The sequence below is a fragment of the Nyctereutes procyonoides genome, unplaced genomic scaffold, assembly GCF_905146905.1.
Source record: "Nyctereutes procyonoides isolate TBG_1078 unplaced genomic scaffold, NYPRO_anot_genome, whole genome shotgun sequence".
NCBI lineage: Eukaryota > Metazoa > Chordata > Mammalia > Carnivora > Canidae > Nyctereutes > Nyctereutes procyonoides.
This window is the reverse complement of record NW_026575141.1, coordinates 4331145-4353271: the sequence shown is the minus strand read 5'-3', so window position 1 is coordinate 4353271 and position 22127 is coordinate 4331145. Positions and strand designations below refer to the sequence as shown.

At 35.9% G+C, this 22127-nt stretch overlaps 1 protein-coding gene across 1 annotated transcript in view; it reads left to right on the top strand.

Moving 5' to 3' along the window:
* The window catches only part of KLHDC10 (kelch domain containing 10), a 60964-nt gene that overhangs the window by 15342 nt on the left and 23495 nt on the right, over positions 1 to 22127 (top strand). The window contains exon 2 of the mRNA XM_055307270.1: positions 14803 to 14889. Within this exon, the coding sequence (XP_055163245.1) occupies positions 14803 to 14889 (87 nt within the window). The remainder of the gene's footprint in view (positions 1 to 14802; positions 14890 to 22127) is intronic.

The following is a 22127-nucleotide window of genomic DNA, read 5'->3' as shown; positions in this document are numbered from 1 at the left end:
AAATGGTTGACTCTGTAATACTATTACTACAGTACTATAGTTATTATTGTTGGTAGAGTAGGCTTTTGTGGGCTGGCCTAGGGACCTATTTCCACTAGAACATGGAAAAAAATGCTCAGTTTCATACCACAAACTGGCATATAAATTTAGAATGTTGAAATGCAGCCTAACTTTTAATAGCCTCTATACTTTTTAAGAAGCACTTTGTTTTTTTCTCCCTAAACTATTTTTAAGGCCTTTTTAAAAGAAGTCTTTAGTGGTTTTAAACCCTCAGATCATTAGACTGTTACTAGTTATCTATACAGGGCAAGCTTGTAGAACACATAAAAGTTATGCTCAGCTAAATATGTAAAGATGATTTCCTGTTACTGAATTCATCCCATCCTATCCCCTCATATTTTTCATGAATTTTTTAACTAAAGAACTCTACATAAATATGATAAAATCAAATAGTATACAAAGGGGACAAAGTGTCTCTTCTGCCCTAGATCCCTATTTCCCTAGACTCTCCCCAGAAGTATCATCTGTTAGTATTTCTGGTGTATCTTTCCAGAAATAGAGTTTGCATATATATGCATATAGATGCATGTTATCTTTATTTTTAAGCAATTAGAGTACAACATAAAGTATTCTTTCTGCACCTATCCTTTTTTTTTTAAACTAAAAATGTATTTTGGGAATAGTTCTGTATTACCATATTTAGATTGATCTGATTCTTCTTCACAGCTGAAAGTATTGTGTTATATGGATGAACAATAATATACCATCCATTGAATAGATACCTAGATTGCTCCTGGTCTTCCACTTTTTGAAAACATTGCTGCATTGCCTAGTGATAAATATTGCCAACTTGCCCATTTAGTGTCTTTTTAAAAACTTTCTTCAAATTACCCCCATTAAAAACTCGCACTTGTATTTATCCCTGTATTTTTACTCAGTTTCCCATCCAGCTTGTTTGTGAGTCTTTATGTTTTATCCCCATAATAATACTATTAGCCAGGAACTTTTATAAACCTAACCCCTGTGAAGAATAAATACTATTGATGTTCCCTTTTTACAGAGAAGGAAGCTAAGGCCCAAAGTGAAAATCTTGTCTAAAGCCATTAGTAGCAAGGGACAGAGCTTAGATTTGGAACAGGCAGTGTGTTCTAAAGTCCATGCTTGTAACCCTGTGCTGTGTTCCTTGCTGCCTATTCTCCTCAGTTATAGCCTTCACTGCTTAAACTGTACTATACTAATAATGTTTTTGTCCTTTCTAGTCTTCCTCTCCTATTCTACTCTATATACTGAAACAATATTAATCTTCTTAAAGCACAACTATGGTTATTTTGGGTGTGTTTCTCAGATCAGAATCTTTCAGTGGCTTCTTGCTGCATTTAGAATTCAACCTATGTTCTTCCTTTTCATATTCACTATACTGTCAGTGAATTTACTCCAAGCTTTATCTAAGATACTACCGAGCATTGAGTTGTTTATAAGACTGGGTAATGAAATTAGAAGTGTGATGACTCGCAAAAAAAAAGAGATAAATAGTTTTTGGAGTTGAATGGTGCTTTTCTTTGAGTTATTTCCCTTTTTACCCACAGTAGCTCCTGCCATATGGTTTCATCAACAAACTGTCAACTCAATGAATTTGAATCAGATGTGTAATTGATCAGAAAATGCCAACCACAAGCATCGTGGTGTCACATAAGACAAATTCCTTAAAACACACAAACATACAAACCTCATGCAGGAATGTGAAATTTCTTTCTTTCTTTTCGTTCTTTCTTATTTATTTAAATAAAAATTTATTTAAAGCATTTTATTTAAAATGCATTTTATTTAAAGCATTTTATTTTTTTTTTAATTTTTATTTATTTATGATAGTCACAGAGAGAGAGAGGCAGAGACACAGGCAGAGGGAGAAGCAGGCTCCATGCACCGGGAGCCCGACGTGGGATTCGATCCCAGGTCTCCAGGATCGCGCCCTGGGCCAAAGGCAGGCGCTAAACCGCTGCGCCACCCAGGGATCCCTCTTATTTATTTATTTTTTGTTTATTTATTTTCAGGATGCCTGGGTGGCTCAGTGGTTGAGAGCCTGCCTTCAGCTCAGGGCATGATCCTGGGGTCCAGGGATTGAGTCCCACATCAGGCTTCTGACTCAGGGAGCCTGCTTCTCCCTCTGCCTATGTCTCTGCCTCTCTGTGTCTCTCATGAATAAATTAATACAATCTTATTTATTTTTATTTTAAAAATTATTTTCAAGAGAAATAGAGAACAGGGGGAGAGGGAGAGGGAGAGAGAATCTCAAGCAGACTCCCCACTGAGCATGGAGCCGAATGTGGGGCTCCATCCAAGGACCCTGAGATCACGATCTGGACCAAAACCAAGAGTTGGCCACTTAACTGACAAAGCTACCCAGACATTCCAGGAATATGGAATTTCTCAAGTGCACTCCAGACTGAGTACTTTAGAAAGAAGTAACATATTTAGTTTTAAATACACATACATATACAAAACTAAACATTGAGAAAACCATTTGGGAAGAGAAATAACTTTTTAAAGCTACATAAAATTTTTTATGTTCAATTTTGATTTTAAATATGAAACTTAAACTGTGCATTTATGGAAAAAATGCTACAATGGAAATGTTCTTGTGAAATGGTATCTTTTGAAATTTTTATTTCTGAGTAAAGAATAGCTGAGTTTTTTTAGAATAGCTGTTATTTTTTAATATAATACTTCATGCGGGTATCTACTAGCAGTCATGTCGACTTTGGCTGTATTCATATCTCATATTTTTTACTTTTGCATTTAAGTTTTTCTTATTGCTTGTCTACTTGCTACATAACAGAATTGTTACCAATGTTTCAAAATAACTTGATTTTAACTATTAAGCTTTTAAAAACAGGTTTTAAAATAATTTATTTTAGACTTTTTTTAAATTTTTATTTATTTATGATAGTCACAGAGAGAGAGAGAGGCAGAGACACAGGCAGAGGGAGAAGCAGGCTCCATGCACCGGGAGCCCGATGTGGGATTCGATCCCGGGTCTCCAGGATCGCGCCCTGGGCCAAAGGCAGGCGCTAAACCGCTGCGCCACCCAGGGATCCCCAATAATTTATTTTAGAGAGAGAGAGAGAGAGTGCACGTATGTTTTAGCAGGGAGGAGCAGAAGGAGAATCCCAGGCAGACTCCACGCTCAGCATGGAGCCTGACATGGGGCTTCATCTCATGACCCTGAGATCATGACGGGCTGAAATCAAGAGTCGGTCACCCAACTGTCTGAGCCTCCCAGGTTCCCCTAAAAACAGTTTTAGATTAGGTAGCAGACGTTAGAAATTTGCTATTTCATGAATATTTTGTTGCTTTTTTGCCAGATTTGATCCAACACAAGCTTTTATTGCCCTTGGTCATGTCTAGGTATTTTCTTTGAACACATCGCACTTGCCAACAGAAAATGATGACCTGAGAGAAGGGAAAGTGAGTTCATGAAGAACAGTTGTGTCTTCACTTTAAAATTGATTACTTTTCTAATTGTAATCAGGAAACAAAATCAAGTAATAAGTGATATTTCTAGATATGGTCATTTAACGATTAGAATATGCGAATTTCCTTCTGCTTGGTTGCTTAGTTTCACTTGCAGAAATAGGGAGGGTTTTGTGTCTCTAAAGAACTGCCTATCTTTGGTGCTCCTTAAAGGAGGGAGGTTGCAAAATTTTAGTTCATCAGGCCTTGTCAGAGTGCATTGATTTAAAAAATCTGTTTTTTATATTTAGTCTCTTGTATCTACACTCACCCAATACATAGTCTTTCTCTCTTTCCCTCAAGGATGTTTTTAGGAAGAGAGATCATACTCTGTTAGAGTGTAGGAAACCCAGAAAACCCAGAAAAGACCAAGTCATGTACTCTGACTCTGGATTATTACTGTACATCTTTATTTTAGTATATTAGGATTCGAATATTTAGTTGTTAGAAAGTAAGCTGATTAAGTTCTTTTTTTTTTTTTAAGATTTTATTTATTTATTCGTGAGAGACACAGGCAGAGACATAGGCAGAGGGACACCAGGCTCCTCATAAGGAGCCCAGTATGAAACTTGATCCTGGGACTGAGGGATCACCACCTGAACTGAAGGCAGATGCTCAACTGCTGAGCTACCCAGGCATTCCATGATTAAGTTATTTCTAGGGTTGTAGGATGTATGCCATACTCATTTTTATTTTTTAATTATTTATTTATTTAATTTAAATTCCAGTTAGTTGACATGTTAGTTAGTTGACAGTTCAGTATTGATTTCAGCTCATTTTTTAAATTTAAATTTAATTTTTAAAAAATATTTTATTTTATTTATTCATGAGCCATACACAGAGAGGTGGAAGCAGGCTCCATGCAGGGAGCCCAATGTGGGACTCAATCCCAGAACTCCAGGATCACGCCCTGAGCTAAAGGCAGATGCTCAACCACTGAGCTACCCAGGGGTCGCCCCCCAAAAAAGTTTTAAAATTAACTTTTTACTTTTTCCCCTCTTCTAAAACTCTTTAGAACCATAAAATATTAAAATTGAAAAAGACCTTAGAAATTATTTTACCTTATCTTCTATCTAGTATGGGAATCCTTCCCACAATAGCTTTAATCTTTTTATTTTTAAATCTCTATTTTAATTTTGTTTAAAAAGTACTCTATGCATAAGTTAGGGACTTGAACTCATGACTCCAAGATCAGAAGTCACATGCTTTACTGATTGAGCCAGCCAGGTGCTCCTAAATCTCTATTTTAAAGAGGCCTACTAAAAAAAAATAAATAAAAATAAAAAAATAAATAGAGGCCTACTTATTTTGACCTTTAGAGTGATGGGCTGCCCATTATGTTGTGCAGAAGGCTGTCAGATTGTTTGTTGAGTAATTATTACAAAGACTTGCCTTAAATTCAGCAGCAGATTTTATGACTTTCTGCCAGTTGTGTCTTCTTGTAGAATATGGAATAAATCTATTCCTTCTTCCATTTAACCAGCCTTTGGAAAATATTTATAACATTCTGGGTCTGAATTCTTTTTTACTTCATAACCTGAGGTTCATCAATTCATGAATATGTGGCTAGTCTTTTTTTTTTTTTAAACATTTTTTTTTTATTTTTTAATTTATTTATTTATTTATTTATGATAGTCACAGAGAGAGAGAGAGAGGCAGAGACACGCAGAGGGAGAAGCAGGCTCCATGCACCGGAAGCCCGACGTGGGATTCGATCCCGGGTCTCCAGGATCGCACCCTGGGCCAAAGGCAGGCGCCAAACCGCTGCGCCACCCAGGGATCCCATGTGGCTAGTCTTTAGGGAATTAATCTTATATAAAATTGTGAGTATATAGGCATTTTTCTGGGAAAAATGGGAAGAGAGCCAATAATTTTATTAGCCTCAATAGAACCTGATTCCCCACCAAAATTAATGTGCCAGACCTACCTAGATGGACCTGGTAATTTGCCTTTTGGTTTTGTTTTTATTTTTATTGTTTTTAATAAGTTTGCAATGAGCCAGCAGTCCAACATCTCAGGAACTATTGCTCTAGGTAATTTCCAAGACTCTTGGAGCATTTCTGATTCCATTGAGAGTTGTAGAATTTTTAGAGCTTTAGAGACCATCTAGTATGCATATAGTTTATGGTATATTTATAGTTAATTCTTTCTATCAAAAGATTAAGCTGATCCAAAAGGGTGAGGTTTTTATTTTAAAATTTATTTCAAAGTCTTGGCAGCCATTCATAAACATTAAGAATGTGGTGCTATTTTAAATCAGAAGTGTTCCCAAGATTTTTTTGGTAAATTTAATATTTTAATCTAGCACAAATCTAGGTTTATGAATTAGGCTTTTTCTTTTTTCTTAAGATTTTATTTATTTATTCATGACAGAGAGAAAGAGAGAGACAGAGAGAGACAGGCAGAGACAGGCAGAGGGAGAAGCAGGCTCCGTGCTGGGAACCCAAGGTGGGACTGGATCCCAGGTCTCCAGGATCATGCCCTGGCTGAAGGTGGCGCTAAACCTCTGAGCCACTGGGGCTGCCCTGAATTAGGCTTTTTTATTAATTTTTAATCTGTAAAGTTTTTAGCCCTATCTTGTTTTTACTTTCTTTCTTTCTTTCTTTCTTTCTTTCTTTCTTTCTTTCTTTCTTTCTTCCTTCCTTCCTTCCTTCCTTCCTTCCTTTCTTTCTTTCTTTCTTTCTTTCTTTCTTTCTTTCTCCCTTCCTTCCTTCCTTCCTTCCTTCCTTCCTTCCTTCCTTCCTTCCTTCCCCCCCCTTTTTTTTTTAAGTTTTTATTTATTTATCCATGAGAGACACAGAGAGGCAGAGACTCAGGCAGAGGGAGAAGCAGTCTCCTCATAGGAAGCTCGATGTGGGACTTGATCCCCAGACTGGGTCACTCCCTGAGCCAAAGGCAGATGCTCAACCGCTGAGCCACCCAGGCATTCCCCCCTTTTTTTTTTCTATTAAAGATTTTATTTATTTATTTGAGAGAAAGAGAACACAAGCATGAACAGGGAAAGGGGCAAAGGAAGAGGGAGAAGCAGGTTTCCCGCTGAGCAGAGAGCCCGAAATGGGGCTCCATCCCAGGACCCCAGGATCATGACCTGAGCCAAAGGCAGACACTCAACTGACTAGCCACCCAGGTGCCCCATTTTTACTATTTCTAAGGAAGGACAGTATGGCTTAGCATTCAGTCTTTAATGAATACTGGTTTTAATATCCCATCTAGCTTTTGGAACAGTTTGAGCCTAGTACAACTCTTCCTGTGCCTGCCTGCCTTCCCCAAAGACAAAACTCCTTAACCAAAGGCTTTTTTCTTTTCTTCAGTAAAGTAATGCTTGAATAACTAATAGCATAAACCAAATGACAAAGAGCATCTTAAGGTTTGAAAAGATCTTTCAATGTCCTATGATTACTCCACTTTTATAGAAGCCTAGGCATGATAGGCCTACTTTTTGCTGCAAATGTCAGCAAAGAGTAAAGTCAGAAGAAACAAGAGACTAATGTGAGGGAAAAAAAAATAGAAAAATGAAGTGCGGCCAGGGAGATGAACATGTTTTAATGAACAACAGAATACAACAAAAGAATACTATGTATTCAACCAACACAACAGAATTAAGGTAGGGTTCAGATCTTCTTGCTTTGAATAGCAAAAGGCAGAAACTTAAAGATAAGTGTGTTTAAGTGCTGGGAATAGATACTCAATAATTCTCGTAAGTGTAAAAGAAAGTGATTTACTTAATAAGTGGGTCACCACTAGCCAAAAGTGTGCCATTGTGCACATTATTTAAAAACACGTCTACTTGGGGGATCCCTGGGTGGCGCAGCGGTTTGGCGCCTGCCTTTGGCCCAGGGCGCGATCCTGGGGACCCGGGATCGAATCCCACATCGGGCTCCCGGTGCATGGAGCCTGCTTCTCCCTCTGCCTATGTCTCTGCCTCTCTCTCTCTCTCTCTGTGACTATCGTAAATAAATAAATAAAAAACCTTTAAAAAAAAAAAACACGTCTACTTGGCTGGCTTGGTTGGTGGAGCATGTGACTCTTAATCTTGGAGTTGTGAGTTCAAGCCCCACATTGGGCATAGAGATTACTTAAATATTAAAAAAAAACTTTAAATAAATGAATAGATAAATAAAAATGTCTCTTCTGGGTAAACATAGCCCTGTGGGTGCACTGGGGAGTAGAGTACAGACTGGATTTTAGCCCCACTTAGCCCCTTGGCATGGAGTGCTTGGAAAGTGAGCAATCTACACAACTGTGCATTGATTTTGAATACAGTATTAATTTGCTTCTCTTTTGAAACAACACTGAATTCTATAAAGCAATAGGACCATACCATGTGGCATAGCCACCTAAATCAGAATTTTTAGATCATGTTGGGATGCCTGGGTGGCTCAGCAGTTGGGCGCCTGCCTTCGGCTCAGGTCATAATCCCAGGATTCGGGATCAAGTCCTGCATCAGGCTCCCTGCAAGGAGCCTGCTTCTGTCTCTGCCTCTCTCTCAGTCTGTGTCTCTCATGAATAAATAAATAAATCTTTAAAAAAAAAAGAATTTTCAGATCATGTTAAATAGTTCTATCTTTAAAAATATAATTGTTTCAGATATATCATTTTGAGGGTAACCTGTCCCATGTCAAGTTTTTTCATTAAAAAATTTTTATACTTCAAGATACTGTAGATTCACATGCAATTGTAAGAAATAATACAGAATGCTCCACATACCCTTCATCTAGTTTCCCCAAATGATAACATCTTGTTTCTAATGTATGGTAACACAGCCGAGAAGTGACATTGATACCACCCACTGACCTTACTGATTTCATTAGTTTTACGTGCATTCATTTGTGTGTACGTTTGTATTGAGTTCTGGGTACATCTATCACATGTGTAGATTTGTGTGACCACCTAATTAAGATATAGAACAGATCAATTGCAGTGACTCCTCATGTTATCCTTTTATAGCCACAGCCACCTCCCCTGGTAAGCCCCTGGCAACCACTAATCTGTTTTCCATCCTTACAATTTTGTCATTTCAAGAATGTTATATAAATGGAATCCTACAATATGTAACCTTCTGACATTGACTTTTTTCATTCAGCACAATTCCCTTGGGAGCCATCCAAGTTGTTAACATAGATCAGTAGTTCATTAATATTGAACATTATGCCATGGTATGGATATACCACAATTAAACCACTCATTCATTGGAAGGTGTTTTCCAGATTTTGGCTATTATTGAAGAAGCTACAGTGAACATTTATGTATGGGTTTTTGTGTGAGCATAAGTTTCTTTTTTTCCCAGTTTGCTGGGTATTGAATTTTACCAAGTGCCTTTTCTTCATTGATTGAGATGATCATATGGTTTTTCTCTTTATTCTGCTAATGTGATGAGTTGTACAGGTTTTTTAAATGTTAAATCAGCCTTAAATTCTTGGAATAACATGATGTGATGAGCACTGGGTGTTATACTATGTGTTGGCAAACTGAATTTAAATAAAAAGAATTCTTGGAATAAATTTCACTTGATCATGATGTATTATCCTTTTATATAATTTGATTTTATTTGGTAATATTTTATTTGGAATTTTTGTGCCTGTTTCTAAGGGATGTTGACCTGTAGTTATTCGTAATATCATTATCAGATTTTGATATCAAGTTTCTATTAGTCTCATAAAAAAGTTTCTCTGTTCTCTGAAAGCATTGTGTAAGATAAGTATTATATCTTCCTTAAACGTTTGGAATGAAGCCATCTAGTTCTCTTAAACTTTTTACACAATACCGAATTTGTATTTTCCTATCAATATCTGAGTTAATCACTTTCTATATCTTTCTTCTGAACAAGGCAAAGACTTTATCATTCTGCTTTTCCTTCTCTCAACCTTATTGCCCTCACAATTATTCCTTCAATACCATCTGAGATTGTAGTTTTAAATATTAGTAAACTGGGACACCTGAGTGGCTCAGCAGTTGGGCATCTGCCTTTGGCTCAGGGCGTGATCCCGTGTCTGGGATAGAGTCCCACATCAGGCTCCCTGAGGGTAGCCTGCTTCACTCTCTGCCTGTGTCTCTGCCTCTCTCTCTCTCTCATGAATAAATAAATAAATCTTTAAAAAAATAAATATTAGTAAACTTTTGTATTTTGTTCTTTTCCCAATTAGCACTTAACTTCAAGGCCTTACTGGTTTCTCTCCTTACTCCTTTCTTATACCTTGTTATTGTTTTTGGATTAATTTTTTAAACTCCAGGTATATATCGTTGAGTAATTCTTTCACCAGAAGTCTGAGGGAAACAAAATTTTTGTGTCCTTGTACATTAAAAAATGTCCTAATTTCACGCTCACAATTAAAAGTTTTAGTAGATACAGAATCTGGACCATCTGTTGAAAAGACTGTTCTTCCCCATTGTCTTGTCACCTTTGTCAAAAGTCAATTGTCAAATTGACCATAGATTTTTGGGTTTACCTGTGGACTCTAAATTCTGTTCCATTGATGTATATGTCCATCGTATGCCAGTACTAAACTGTTTTGAGTACTGTATCTTTATAGTAAGTTTTGAAGTCAGGAACTGCGAATCTTCCAATTTAGTTCAAGATTGCTTTGGTTTTCTGGGTTCCTTGAATTTCCATATGAAGTTTACAATTAGCTTGTCTATTTCTGGAAAAAAAAGGCAGTTGGAGTTTTTTTTTTTTTTAATTCTTTTATTTTATGATAGTCACAGAGAGAGAGAGAGAGAAAGAGGCAGAGACATAGGCAGACAGAGAAGCAGGCTCCATGCACCGGGAGCCCGACGTGGGATTCGATCCGGGGTCTCCAGGATCGCGCCCTGGGCCAAAGGCAGGCGCCAAACCGCTGCGCCACCCAGGGATCCCAGCAGTTGGAGTTTTGTTAGAGATTGCTTAATTCTTTTATATCTTAACTTTGTGAAATACTTTCTACTTCTTTTTTCTTCTGTACTGTGTTCTGCTGAGTTTCTTGGCTCCAACTTTCATCGTACTAATTTAGTTTGCTCATTAACTATATCTTTTCAGTTGTTAGGTTTTTTAGTTCAGTGGTCAAAATTTCTTTTCTAAGAGTTCCAGTTGATTTCTTTTTAAAATAAATGTATTATTATCTTGCATATCTCTGAGGATATTAATTATATTGATCTAAGGTCTTACCCCATTTAACCTATCAACTCTCTTTCTTTGGGTGTGAGTTGTTCTGTTTGTCACACTCATGCCTCTTTTTCATGTTTGGGTCTTGGTTTTGTGCTCATTCATCTTTATTTGAGAGTCTTTGTTAGCCTTCCTGTGAATGTTATGTCTATTATTGCAGTAGGTCTCTACTGATTGTGGGTAGAGATGAAATGTGCAGTGAGATAGAGTGTACCATTACAAGTCTTTTTTTTTTTAAAGATTTTATTTATTTATTCATTAGAGAGAGAGAGAGAAACAGAGACACAAGCAGAGGGAGAAGCAGTCTCCATGAAGGGAGCTTGACGTGGGACTCGATCCCAGGTCTCCAGGATCACGCCCTGGGCTGAAGGCGGCGCTAAACTCCCAAGCCACCGGGGCTGCCCCATTACAAGTCTTCTTTAGTACATCTGTCCCCTCTTCTACCTGGGGATTAATATCCATCCAGGGTTCTGTCTTATCTCTGATGCAATGTTTATACTCATTGTTCCTACCTGTCTTTTTTGATGCCACTATTCCCTTCTGGAAGCAAATACCCCTATTCCATAATACTTGACCCAAAGAGGTAAATGGGAGACAGGCTGATTTGCTTTGTAACTTCTGTGCTACCCCCCAATCTGTAAACTCTCTAAGTTTTAGTTCTTCTTGCTATTCTTTGCCTTTGGGCTTATTTTACTGTAAGGGCTGTTCTGACCATTTGCAGTAGCCCTCTACTCTGGGTGTATGGGACCATGTTTTTCGTGTTTCAGTGATTCCTCATAGCATTAGTCCACTAAAGACATTTCTTGCTTTCTTTTGATCATAGATTTTTTTTTAATGGCTTCTGTGTTATTTGCTAGGCTTTGGGGAAAGGGGAGTGTGCTCAGCCTACCACCCTATTATATTTCAGTCAATGCTTATGTCATATTATTAATGAAATAAATTTAGTAGGAAGTAGAAAAAATTTTAAATTAGCAAAAAATAGGGGTGCCAGGCTGGCTCAGTCAGTAGAGCCATGACTCGTGATCTTGGGTTCATGAGTTTGAGCTCTGTGTCGGGCATAGAGATTTCTTTTAAGAAATTATCAACATTAGCAAAAAATTAAATATTAATATCATTGAAGACATTATGTTTTTTGTTTTTGTTTTGAAGAGTAGAAGCAATCAAATGAAGGTTGGCAGTTTGAATATATAAAAAAGCTTCAATAAACAAAACTGCAGAACAGGAATGTATATGCAATTGGAAACACATATATTTTGCTATGTTGCTGGTTTCTGTCTGTTTCTGATCTTTGGGTGAAGGAAGAAAACGTGGGTTCTGAAGTCAGTGCCTACTTTGCGTTAATAATCTCTGTAGAGTCAACATTAACTTGCACCTATGACAGACTTAATGTTGGTGGTTGACAGAGAAACAGGCCAAAGATGTTTGATAGAGCTCTGAGAAAACATCAAAGGGATTTTTTTAAATTATAATTTTGGTTCAGTAATTTTAGTATTCTTCTAAATTTGTTTATATTTTTCCATTATAAAATATGTCATAGAATTTTTGGATAATATGAAAGAGGCGATAACCCTCAACCCTAATCATAACCACTCTAACACTTTGGTATGTTTCTTTACAGTATTTTTTTAAGCATAGTTTAAAAAAATAAAATAATATGGTATTATTTTTCTTCCAGTCCAAAAAATAAAATAATATGGTATTATTTTTCTTCCAGTCCAAAAGTAATGCTACTCAATGGGAAAGCTTGGAAAATAAAGACCAGCATTAAGGAGAAAAAATCCAAAAATCACTCATAATAACCACCCAAAGATAACCACAATTAAAAATTGATGTATATATCCTTCCTGTATTTTTTATGAATTTTTCAAGCACTTTTTTCTTTACTAATATGGTGTCATACTCTGGTACAATTTTGTACTTGGATTTTTTTGTTTGTAATATATTGTGAATGTTTTCTCATGTTAATAAATATTCTTGTATATACTTTTTAGTGGTGTGTGGAATATGACCATATTTAAGTATGTTTACTCGGCATACTTAACCATCTCCCTATCATTGGACATTAAAAGTGTTTCTAATTTTTTACCATTATAAATAATATCATAGTGAATATTTTTGTCCATACATCTTTCCATGCATCTGTGATTGTTTCTTTAGGAATAAATTCCTAGAAGTGGAATAGCTGGGTCAAAGGGTATGTACATTTTAACACTTTGATGCATAAAAATGTCAAATTTTAAGCTAATCACTTGTTATATTCTGTCTTGTATTGCTATCTAATTGTTTTATGTGTCTGTCTTGTCTCCCTAATTAGACTATAAGCTTCTTGAGGGCAAGGGAAGTTTCTTATACATCTTATGTATCCTTTGACAGTATGGTTTACAATGTTGGACTTAGGAGTCATCAACACAAATTGTATTGATTTAAAGCTGTGGTTCTCCAGACTTTTGGATGTCATTAACTTGTAATTTAAAAAATAAATGTATTTTGGGGCTACACATAGGCTTGTAAGTTTTGTTTTTCCAAGAAAGAATAATAAAACCAAAACCAACTACCTATTTCCTAGCACCTTCATCTCATAAAATAAAGCATATTTAATAACAAAAAATTCCTAATCTCTGAAAAAAGGACAGGCCTTTACATGGAACATTTTACCTTAAAAAAAAAAATCACTGCCTTTTCCATTTTTTTTCTTTTTGTTTGGGGCTGGTCAGTCTTCACCTTAGGGCTAGCAGTGGTCTGCAGACCAACATTTGGGCATTGCTGATTTAAAAGACTTAGACAATTAAAAAATAACCCTTTTGCAAAAACAAATAATTCTTCCCCTTGCCAAAGAGTCTGTTTTCTCCACAATAATAAATACATATGCAGCAGTAATGCCATTTCATTACACACAATTTGTGTATTTCTATATAAAAGTACTACAGTAAACAAACCAGACCTTGCTGATGAACATCTAAATATATTTTCAATTGCCAAACCCACTTTCTAAGGAACTTAAGACAGGGTAAGTGTGGTGTAGTATAGTGGAAAGAAGGCAGGTTTTAAAGTCAGACAGATTCAGCTTGGATGCTGGGTCAGGCATTAAGTCACTTAATTGTCCTTTGGCTTCCTGACTTGTAAAATTAAGATGATAATATCTTCCTCAAAGTGTTTTTATGGCCACTGTTACAGCAATTACTTCACTGTAATATAGTTATTTGTTTAGACACCTGCCTTCCTCATAAGACCAAAAGCTGTTGAGGGTAGGAGTCATCTCCTTCTTGTACTACCCTAGGGCCTAGCCTAGGGCTCATGGCATAGCAGATGCTTAATGAAATGACTGTTGAATCCATACAGGATTGTTGTGAGGATCAAATGAGGTAATATGTGTGGAAGCCCTTTGTAAACTTTAAGCTCTATACAAATGTTATTTGTATTGCCAGTAAAAGCTATCTTTGGAAGCTATCAAAACTTTGGGAAGAGACAGAATTATCCCATTTAACAGTTCAATAATGCCTTGTATTTTTCTACTATAACAAAACAAGTTTTAATTGGGATTAATATGGAGCTGAATTTCCTTTTTTTCTCTCTCTCCCCCAGTGGAAGCGCCAAGATACTAAATGTTTGCTTTATTTGGTTGTCATCATAACATTTTAATTATAGCATTTTAATCGGCTTATTTCATATTCAAAGAATGGTGCCCATTGCTTTATCCTCTTAACCACATAACTAATAAAAGAATACCAAACCTGGAAGAAAACAGGAGCCCATATTATGCCAAATTAATTTTAGCCAGAGCTCCTTTTTTGACATTCACTGGTTTTTTTTAAATGTCATAATTTCTAATCTGTTTGTAAAGCTACTGGTGAATTTTTGCCACAAGATGGCATTGGTGATTATTGAATGCATGTTCTGTTGAACCAGAATTCTGAAAAATGGTGCACATGTTGTTCATATTCTTTGAGGATGAGTTGAATACCTTCATCACTGCTTATATATTAATTTAATTTTGTTTTGACTTCCAAAACAGGGTTAAATGCTACTTTACATCATTTCTTTCTGTATTCAAGTATTGTTTTGTTTCCTGTTTTTCTGTCTTTATAACTACAGTAACTGTATTATTTGCCATGTGTTGTATGTGTCTGACTTATTGCTGATAATTGTGGTAACAGGTAAGAAGAAAATACGATGGGACCCAGTTAGGAGGCGCTTCATTCAGTCCTGTCCCATCATAAGGATCCCTAACAGGTTTTTGAGAGGTGGGTGATAACTAGCAAGAGATCTGTGCTTCATATGGGTTAAAGGGAACTTTGAATTTTCTAAAGTCAAATCTCTGGTTTTTAAAAATTGTCTAACCAGCTAAAATTGGAGTAAGAAAAGTCTAGAACTTAATTTTAAATCTGTGTTTCATATTGACCACTGTTGGAATTGTAATTACAAGTTTTAGGGAGTTAGAATCACTTAATGTGTATTAGGTGGTAGAAATAAATCATCTAACTGATATCAGTATTATTCTACTATAAATATATGAAAAAGAACTTTGAGTGGATAATCTATAAAACATGGGTGTGGGAAAGAATTTTCTAAATACCATTCTGAGGAAGAAATAAAGATTAGTTTATTTGACTGTATAAAACCCCTTATGTCAACAAAACAAAACAAAAAACACCCTTATGTCAAAAACCATAAATAACAGCAATCTCTCCTTTGTTGTCTGGCCTGCCGTTCCCTTGCAGTGTATTAAATAAACTTTAAAAGAAAAAAAAAACATAAAAAACAAGATAAATTTTAAAAAGGGAAATATTTGTAACAAATGGTTACTATCATGAATATATAAAGAGCTCTTATAAATCAATAGTTTAAAAGCAAATGCCCACTAGAGAAATAGGTAAAAAGACATGAATAATCAATTCATAAAAAGGAAAAGTCAATAAATATGAACAAATATTTATTTTCACAGTTATATAAACATGACAACTAAAATAAGATATCATTTTCATCTGTGAGGTTGGCTAAAGACTTAAAATAAGAATACAAGTGTTGACAAGAATATGGTGATATGAAGCTCATACACTGAGGGAAGTGTAAATTTAACACAGTGTATCTGGATTTAATTTGGCAATATGATGTAGAAAGCCTTAAAAATGTTGACATCCTTTGACCTAGTAATTATTACTCTTAGAAATGTTGCATTCCTTCTATTTCTTATTTTTTCCACCAAAACATACTCCATACCAAAAAAAAAAAAAAAAAATCTCAAAAGAGGGTTAAAAACTGTTTCACACTATTTTTCTAGATATAACAAATTGTCAGACAAGCATGCTTAATGTGGTGATTTAGACTTTATTAAATTATTTTTAACCCACTATATCTAATTTTGACTGAAGATTATTTTTAAAAAAGTCTTGCAGCTGCTATAGATGTTTCTATATCTAGTACCGAATCTATTTTTGACAGCCATGTTCCACAGCATAGAAAGAATAAAATCTAGACTAAATGGGTCAAGATAAGATACTTAGGGTGATATGTTATCCTTAATAAATAATAATTTTCTTGGTACAAATTAAGATCTAGTTTTAGCATTATATGACAAGAACCACTGTGCATATGTGGCCATGCAGGCACATCTATAAGATTTTTTTTTTCTACTTATAAACTAAGATGCTAATTTATTAATTTACAATGAGAAAGCTAACTTGGGCTAACTAAATTTAAATACAATTAAGACATTTATAAATTAGAGTATAGAACTTAATACCAGTTTTGTACAACTATAAATATTTTTAAAAAAACTCAAAGCAGTGAAATAACCATATATCTGTTTGGTGAGATTTTATTTTCTTTGGAGTATTCTTTTTTTTCAATTTTTTAATTATGGAAAAAAGAGCTTAGCGCAGGTAAGTCGGACACCATGGATTATTTTGTTGTAAGCCCTAACCTGCCTCCAACAATGGCTGAGGAAGGTGGCTTCTGCCAGTGCTGAGGGAGGCGGGAGTAAACCCAGCATCACCATCATCAGCCACCAGTGACTGCCTCTCCGTCAGTGGTCTTGTCTTAGTTCTCGCCTTCTTTGACCTGTTTGTAGTGTTTGATGCTGTTGACCACCTGCACCTTCTTAAATTTCCCTCTTCTTTTAGGTTACTTCACTGTACAACCTTAGATGTTTTCTTCTTCTCTTTGATTGTTCATTCTGTTTCCTTCACTAGCTTCTTTCTTCCTCCCCACTAGAGGTGGGTACCGCTCCAGCATTCTGTCCTCCTCTCCATTATCTTTCTCCTTTGGTTCTCTCATCAGCCTTCACAGACTTAATTCTCTTCGTTCGTTCGTTCATTCTTTCATTCTTTTAATATTTCTTGATTGCCTCCTGTGTAACAGGCAGTGTACTAGCTCAGTATCTAGATAATAGAGGATCAGATAAAGAAACAATTACAGAAATTAACCTGAGTGTAATTCTTTGTGATAAGTGTCCTGATGAGGTAGTATGGTATGAGATTACACAGAAGAGGTACCTGACTCCGCTTGTGGGGAGCGAGAAGAGTGGCCATTAGGATGACTTCAGAAGAGATGTACTTAAAGGCTGAGTAGGTGTTAATGAGCAAAGGAGGGTTAGAACATCTCTAATCATGGGGATCACATAGCTTAAATAAAGGGAGTTAGGCAAAACAGAGCCTAGTCTCTCAGAGAACTATAGGGAGTTCAGCATAGTGGGAAAGAGTATGGAGAAAAGAAGCTGGAGAAAGCCAGATTAAGTGGGATGCCACCCAACAGGAGTTTTCAGAATCCTTTTGTTTTTTTAAGATTGATTTTACTGAAAGACCAATTATGAGGTTATTACAGTTATCAAGGTGAGAAATGATGGAGGCTGCAGCGAAGGTAGCTGTATTAGAAGCAGAGAGTAGGGAATTAATTTGATATATAAGGAAGAAGAATCTGATGAGACTTGATTGGTTTAACTAACATTGAAGAGGAGCTCTCTGTGTGGACCTTTGTGCTCTTTGTATGTGTTATATAGGTGGGTAGTGGAGTAGATTTGAGAGAAAAGATGATAAATTCAGTTTATAATCTCCCCAAACCAATAATAATGTATTCTTGACCCCTTAGTTTAAGAGTTATTTCCAGGGAAAGCTCCTTGGAAGGCCTATCTCTGTTCTGATGACACCCTCAAGGTACCTCCCTGTATTATATCACTTATCACACAGAATTATAGTCATTTGTTTCCTTGTCCATGCCTGCCATTAGACTGTAAGCTCTGTAAGGGCAGGGATAGTGGGACAGTGCCTTTCATTTCATTTCCAGTCATAGTACAGTGCATGTGGTAGGTATATCATTTGTATTATAGTCCAATTGAATTATTAAGAAGGCCACTGTCAGGGAGTAGGATGGCACTAAAATTTTTGTACATTCTCAACTTCTCTCTGGTGGTGTGACAGTAACTAATGTGTTGTTGAGAATACAAAAATACTCTTGTTTATTGTTTTCTTAGATAAAAAAAAACCTATACTTTTGAAATTGCTACTTTCAAGCCTCTCATTTTGGGAATCCTATATATTACCTCTGTTTATTCTGATTTAACAGTTTCAAAGGGCTCGTTTTCTGTCATTGGATTCCTTCCCTAGATGCTGCATTTTCTCTGAAAGATCTCTCTACCAATTAAAAGTGTGGTGTGAAAACAGTACTGGTGTAATAAAAACAATGGGTTTCCATTACAAAATGATGGCCTAAACATACCCATTTACCTTTCTATGTTTCTTAATACCATTGCAAAAGAAAAGGCAGACATAAGAAAAAGAACAAATCATAATTGTACAATAGGAAGGCTTTGACCCCAGATTATCTATGTCTGAATCCAGGCTCTAACATTTACCAACTATGTGACTTTGGGCAAGTTTCTTACTCTTTTTTTTTTTTTTAAATTTTTGTCTTCAATTTCCTCATCTGTAAAATAAGGATGATGATAGTAGTACCTACCTCATAGGGTTATTGTGAAGATCGAGAGATATTATGTACAAAGCACTTGAGTTTTTACGTTTACCCAGTGTTGAGTTAATCTTAGCTGCTTTCATTTATTATTTTATAATACCAGAAAGTCTAAGGAATTTCAGGGCAATAGAAAGCAGTTGGAATTATATTGATTGAGAAATCAGAACAGAATAAAATGCAAAATAGGTGCTCCTGCTGCATGCTGGAAGTCAGAGAATTCTTAGTAGGGCCTCTTTCCTGAAACTCCAAGCCCAGCATCAGCAAGTGTGGGAGTAGGGAGCGAGTATAGGAAAAATGGAACATCAAGGCAAATAATTAGGGGACTTCTGCCAAAACAGTTCCCTTCTCTCTTTTCATATAAAGAGCTCTGGCAACAGCATTCATTCCTAGGATAAAGAAAGCTATGAGGACAGCTCCTCAGGCAGAGTTAGAGGATTTGCTTTGGGGGAGGTTGAGCAGGCAATGTTCCTATGCTATGGACTGGGATTAGAGAGAGAGAGTGGAGATACAAAGCAGAGTTTGGGATGAGGAAGGTGGAATAGGGGCAGGAAAAGAAAGGGAGCTCCATCAAGGTGTGACGTGCATTAAAGGACTGTACCACCAAAATACGACCTTTCTCATCTGGCAGTACTAAGGCAAAGCTACTTACCTTTTCTTTACTTTTAAAGGGCAACTTGTCTGTCAGTGTACCATTTACCTGCAGAGGCCCACAGTGAGAGAGACCTCCCATTTGGAGGTTTCTAGACAAGAGTAATTCAATTGTTGAGGAAACCATGTCTCTTGCAATTACTAACCAAGTAGTCCTTCATTTATTAATATAAGTGGGTGATCCAGACCCATCAGACATTGGAGGGAGATTAAACTTGAAAGAGTATAACTAAGATGAACAAATGAAATAGCTGACTTGGTGGAAACAGAGATAATGAGGAGGCAGAATGGAACTTTAGGAAGTTCTGATCATAAGAGGTTTCCTCAGAGTCAAGAGTGAATAGGGTCCATAAATAAAAAAACAGCTACTGTGGAGAAAAATGAATGATTAAAGAATTAGTTCTGTGTTGAAGTCTTGATTGCTGACATAAAAATGCAGTTGGAGTGTTAAAAGATAAGTTTAAGACCAATTTTTATGAAAATTAAAAAGAAGAAATATAGAGACCATCATGAAGACCAAAAGAGAAAATACATGAGAGAAATTAATACTTTGAGGATAAATCTAAGTGATCCAGTATCCATTTCATAGAGTTACAGAAGGAAAGATCAGACAGTGGAAGGCAGAAAATAAAGAAACACAGAATGTTTCCCTATACCGAAGAAAGGCTGACTTTTCAAGTATAAAGGGCAGGAAGAACACAAAAACAAAAGCATCTAGCTATATATTGCTGACTTCCTTATGATTCCAGAGAAAGGACGTAGTTTACATTTTCTTAATCCTAGACCAAGACTAAGAATCAGACTGGTTTTTAATTTCTCACCGGCAACATGATTTGCTAGATGATAATACCTTCAGTGTTCTGAGAGAAAATTATTTTGAACAGAACTTTGTACCCAGCCTCACTAATGTTTAAATGGGGTAAAAATAAATGAGAACTCTGAAAGTTTACGTATTCTTTTTGATAAAATTACTTTGAAGAGATACTCTCAGTAAAATGAAAAATCCAAGAAAGAAGAAGGTTGGGATATAGGAAGCAACAGTGTGCAAAGAAACCAGTAAAACGTAGAGTTGCATCCAAACAATTAAACTTGAAGCTGAGTTTAATTATTTAAGAAAAGATGTATGAAAATACAGAAGAATAATATTAATGTGTATATGTATGTGTGTATATATGTTTTATATATACATAACATTCTATAACTAAAAATACAGAATAATATAAATACAAATGTGTGTATGTGTGTGTATATTTATATGTTTGTATAAATAGATGTAAGTAACATTCTATAACATCTCAGATGATTTAAACAAATTGGGGGTAGGGAGACAGTAAAATTGCTCAAGATCATCTGACTTTTTGTTTTTAGAATTTATGGGTGTAATATGGGCTTATTAAAATTCAAATAACTTGGAAATACATAAAAATGAAGGTCCTTATCTCAAGCATATATAACAAGTTTGAACAGATAAGTAAGAAAAAGACAGACATCTCAGTAGAAGAATGTATTGAAGGCTTGAGCAGGCATTTCTCAAAAGAAAAAAAATCCAGTTAGCCAATAAACAGGAAAAGGTGCTCAATCTCATTAGTAATGAGACAAATGCCTATTAAAACCACAATGGAATAGGTCTACAAACTGATAGGAATTGGTAAATTAAAAAGACTGACAATACCAATAATAAGTATTTTGTAAACAGTTTGGCTTTATCTAGCAAAGGTAAAGATTTCCATATATTGTGACTCAGAAACATTTCTAGGTTTACAGCCAACAAATGTGGGTCCCTGTGCACCTGAAGACATGTATAAAAATGTTTATAGCAGCATTAAGCGTCACTAATTTGAAACAACCCAAATGTCCATTCATGCGACATAGAGTGGATAAATCATAGTATATATTCATACAAAGAAATACTATTTGACAACAGAAATAAACAGACTCCTTCACCTTGAACAACATGATTGAATCTCAGAAACATAACTATGAATGAAAGAGCCCAGAAAGAATACATACTGTATCATTCTACTAATATCTCCTTCAAAACTAGGCCAAAATAAACAATACTGTTTAGGGATGCTTACTTAGGTATAATAGAGCTATTAAAAGAAAGTAAATTTTATGGTTACCATAAAAATAGGAAATAAATTTCCTCTAGAAGTGAAGGAGGTGGGATGGAGAGAGTTGTGACCTTTTGGGGGCATCTTAGTGCTGGTAGTGTTCAGTATTTTAACCTGAGTGATGACTACCTTTGATAATTTATTAAGCTATGCATTTATAGTTACATGTGTTCCTGTACATGTGTTATATTTCACAATAAAAGAGGTTAAATTTAAAAAAGCAAAGGTCCTGCTTCACATCTTTACTCTTCACCTTATTCCCTTCTTCAGAAGTAATCACTGTTAATAGCCAAGTTTCTTTCCATATGTGGTTTCTTCTTCTTCTTCTTCTTTTTTTTTTTTTTTTTTTTTTTTTTTTTTGAGAAAGAGAGAATATGTGCTTGAGCTTGGTGGGGGAGATGTGGAGGAGTAGAAGAGAAAAAATCTTAACCAGTCTCTACAATGAGCCTGGCTGATTTCACGATTCTGAGATCATGACCTGAGCCAAAATTACCAGTCGGTTGCTTAACCAACTGAGCCACCCAGGTGCCCCTGTATGTGGTTTATTCTTAATATTGTTAGGAAAACAAAAGTTTAAAGATGTATTTATTTGAAAGAGAGAAAGAGAAGGTGCTTGTGTGTGCGAGCAGTGGAGGGCCAGAGGGAGAGGGAGAGAAAATCCTCAGGTGGACTCCCTGCTGAGTGAGGAGCTCAGAAGGACCGTGAAATCATGATCTGAGCTGGAATCAAGAGTAGGCTGCTTAACTGAGCCACCC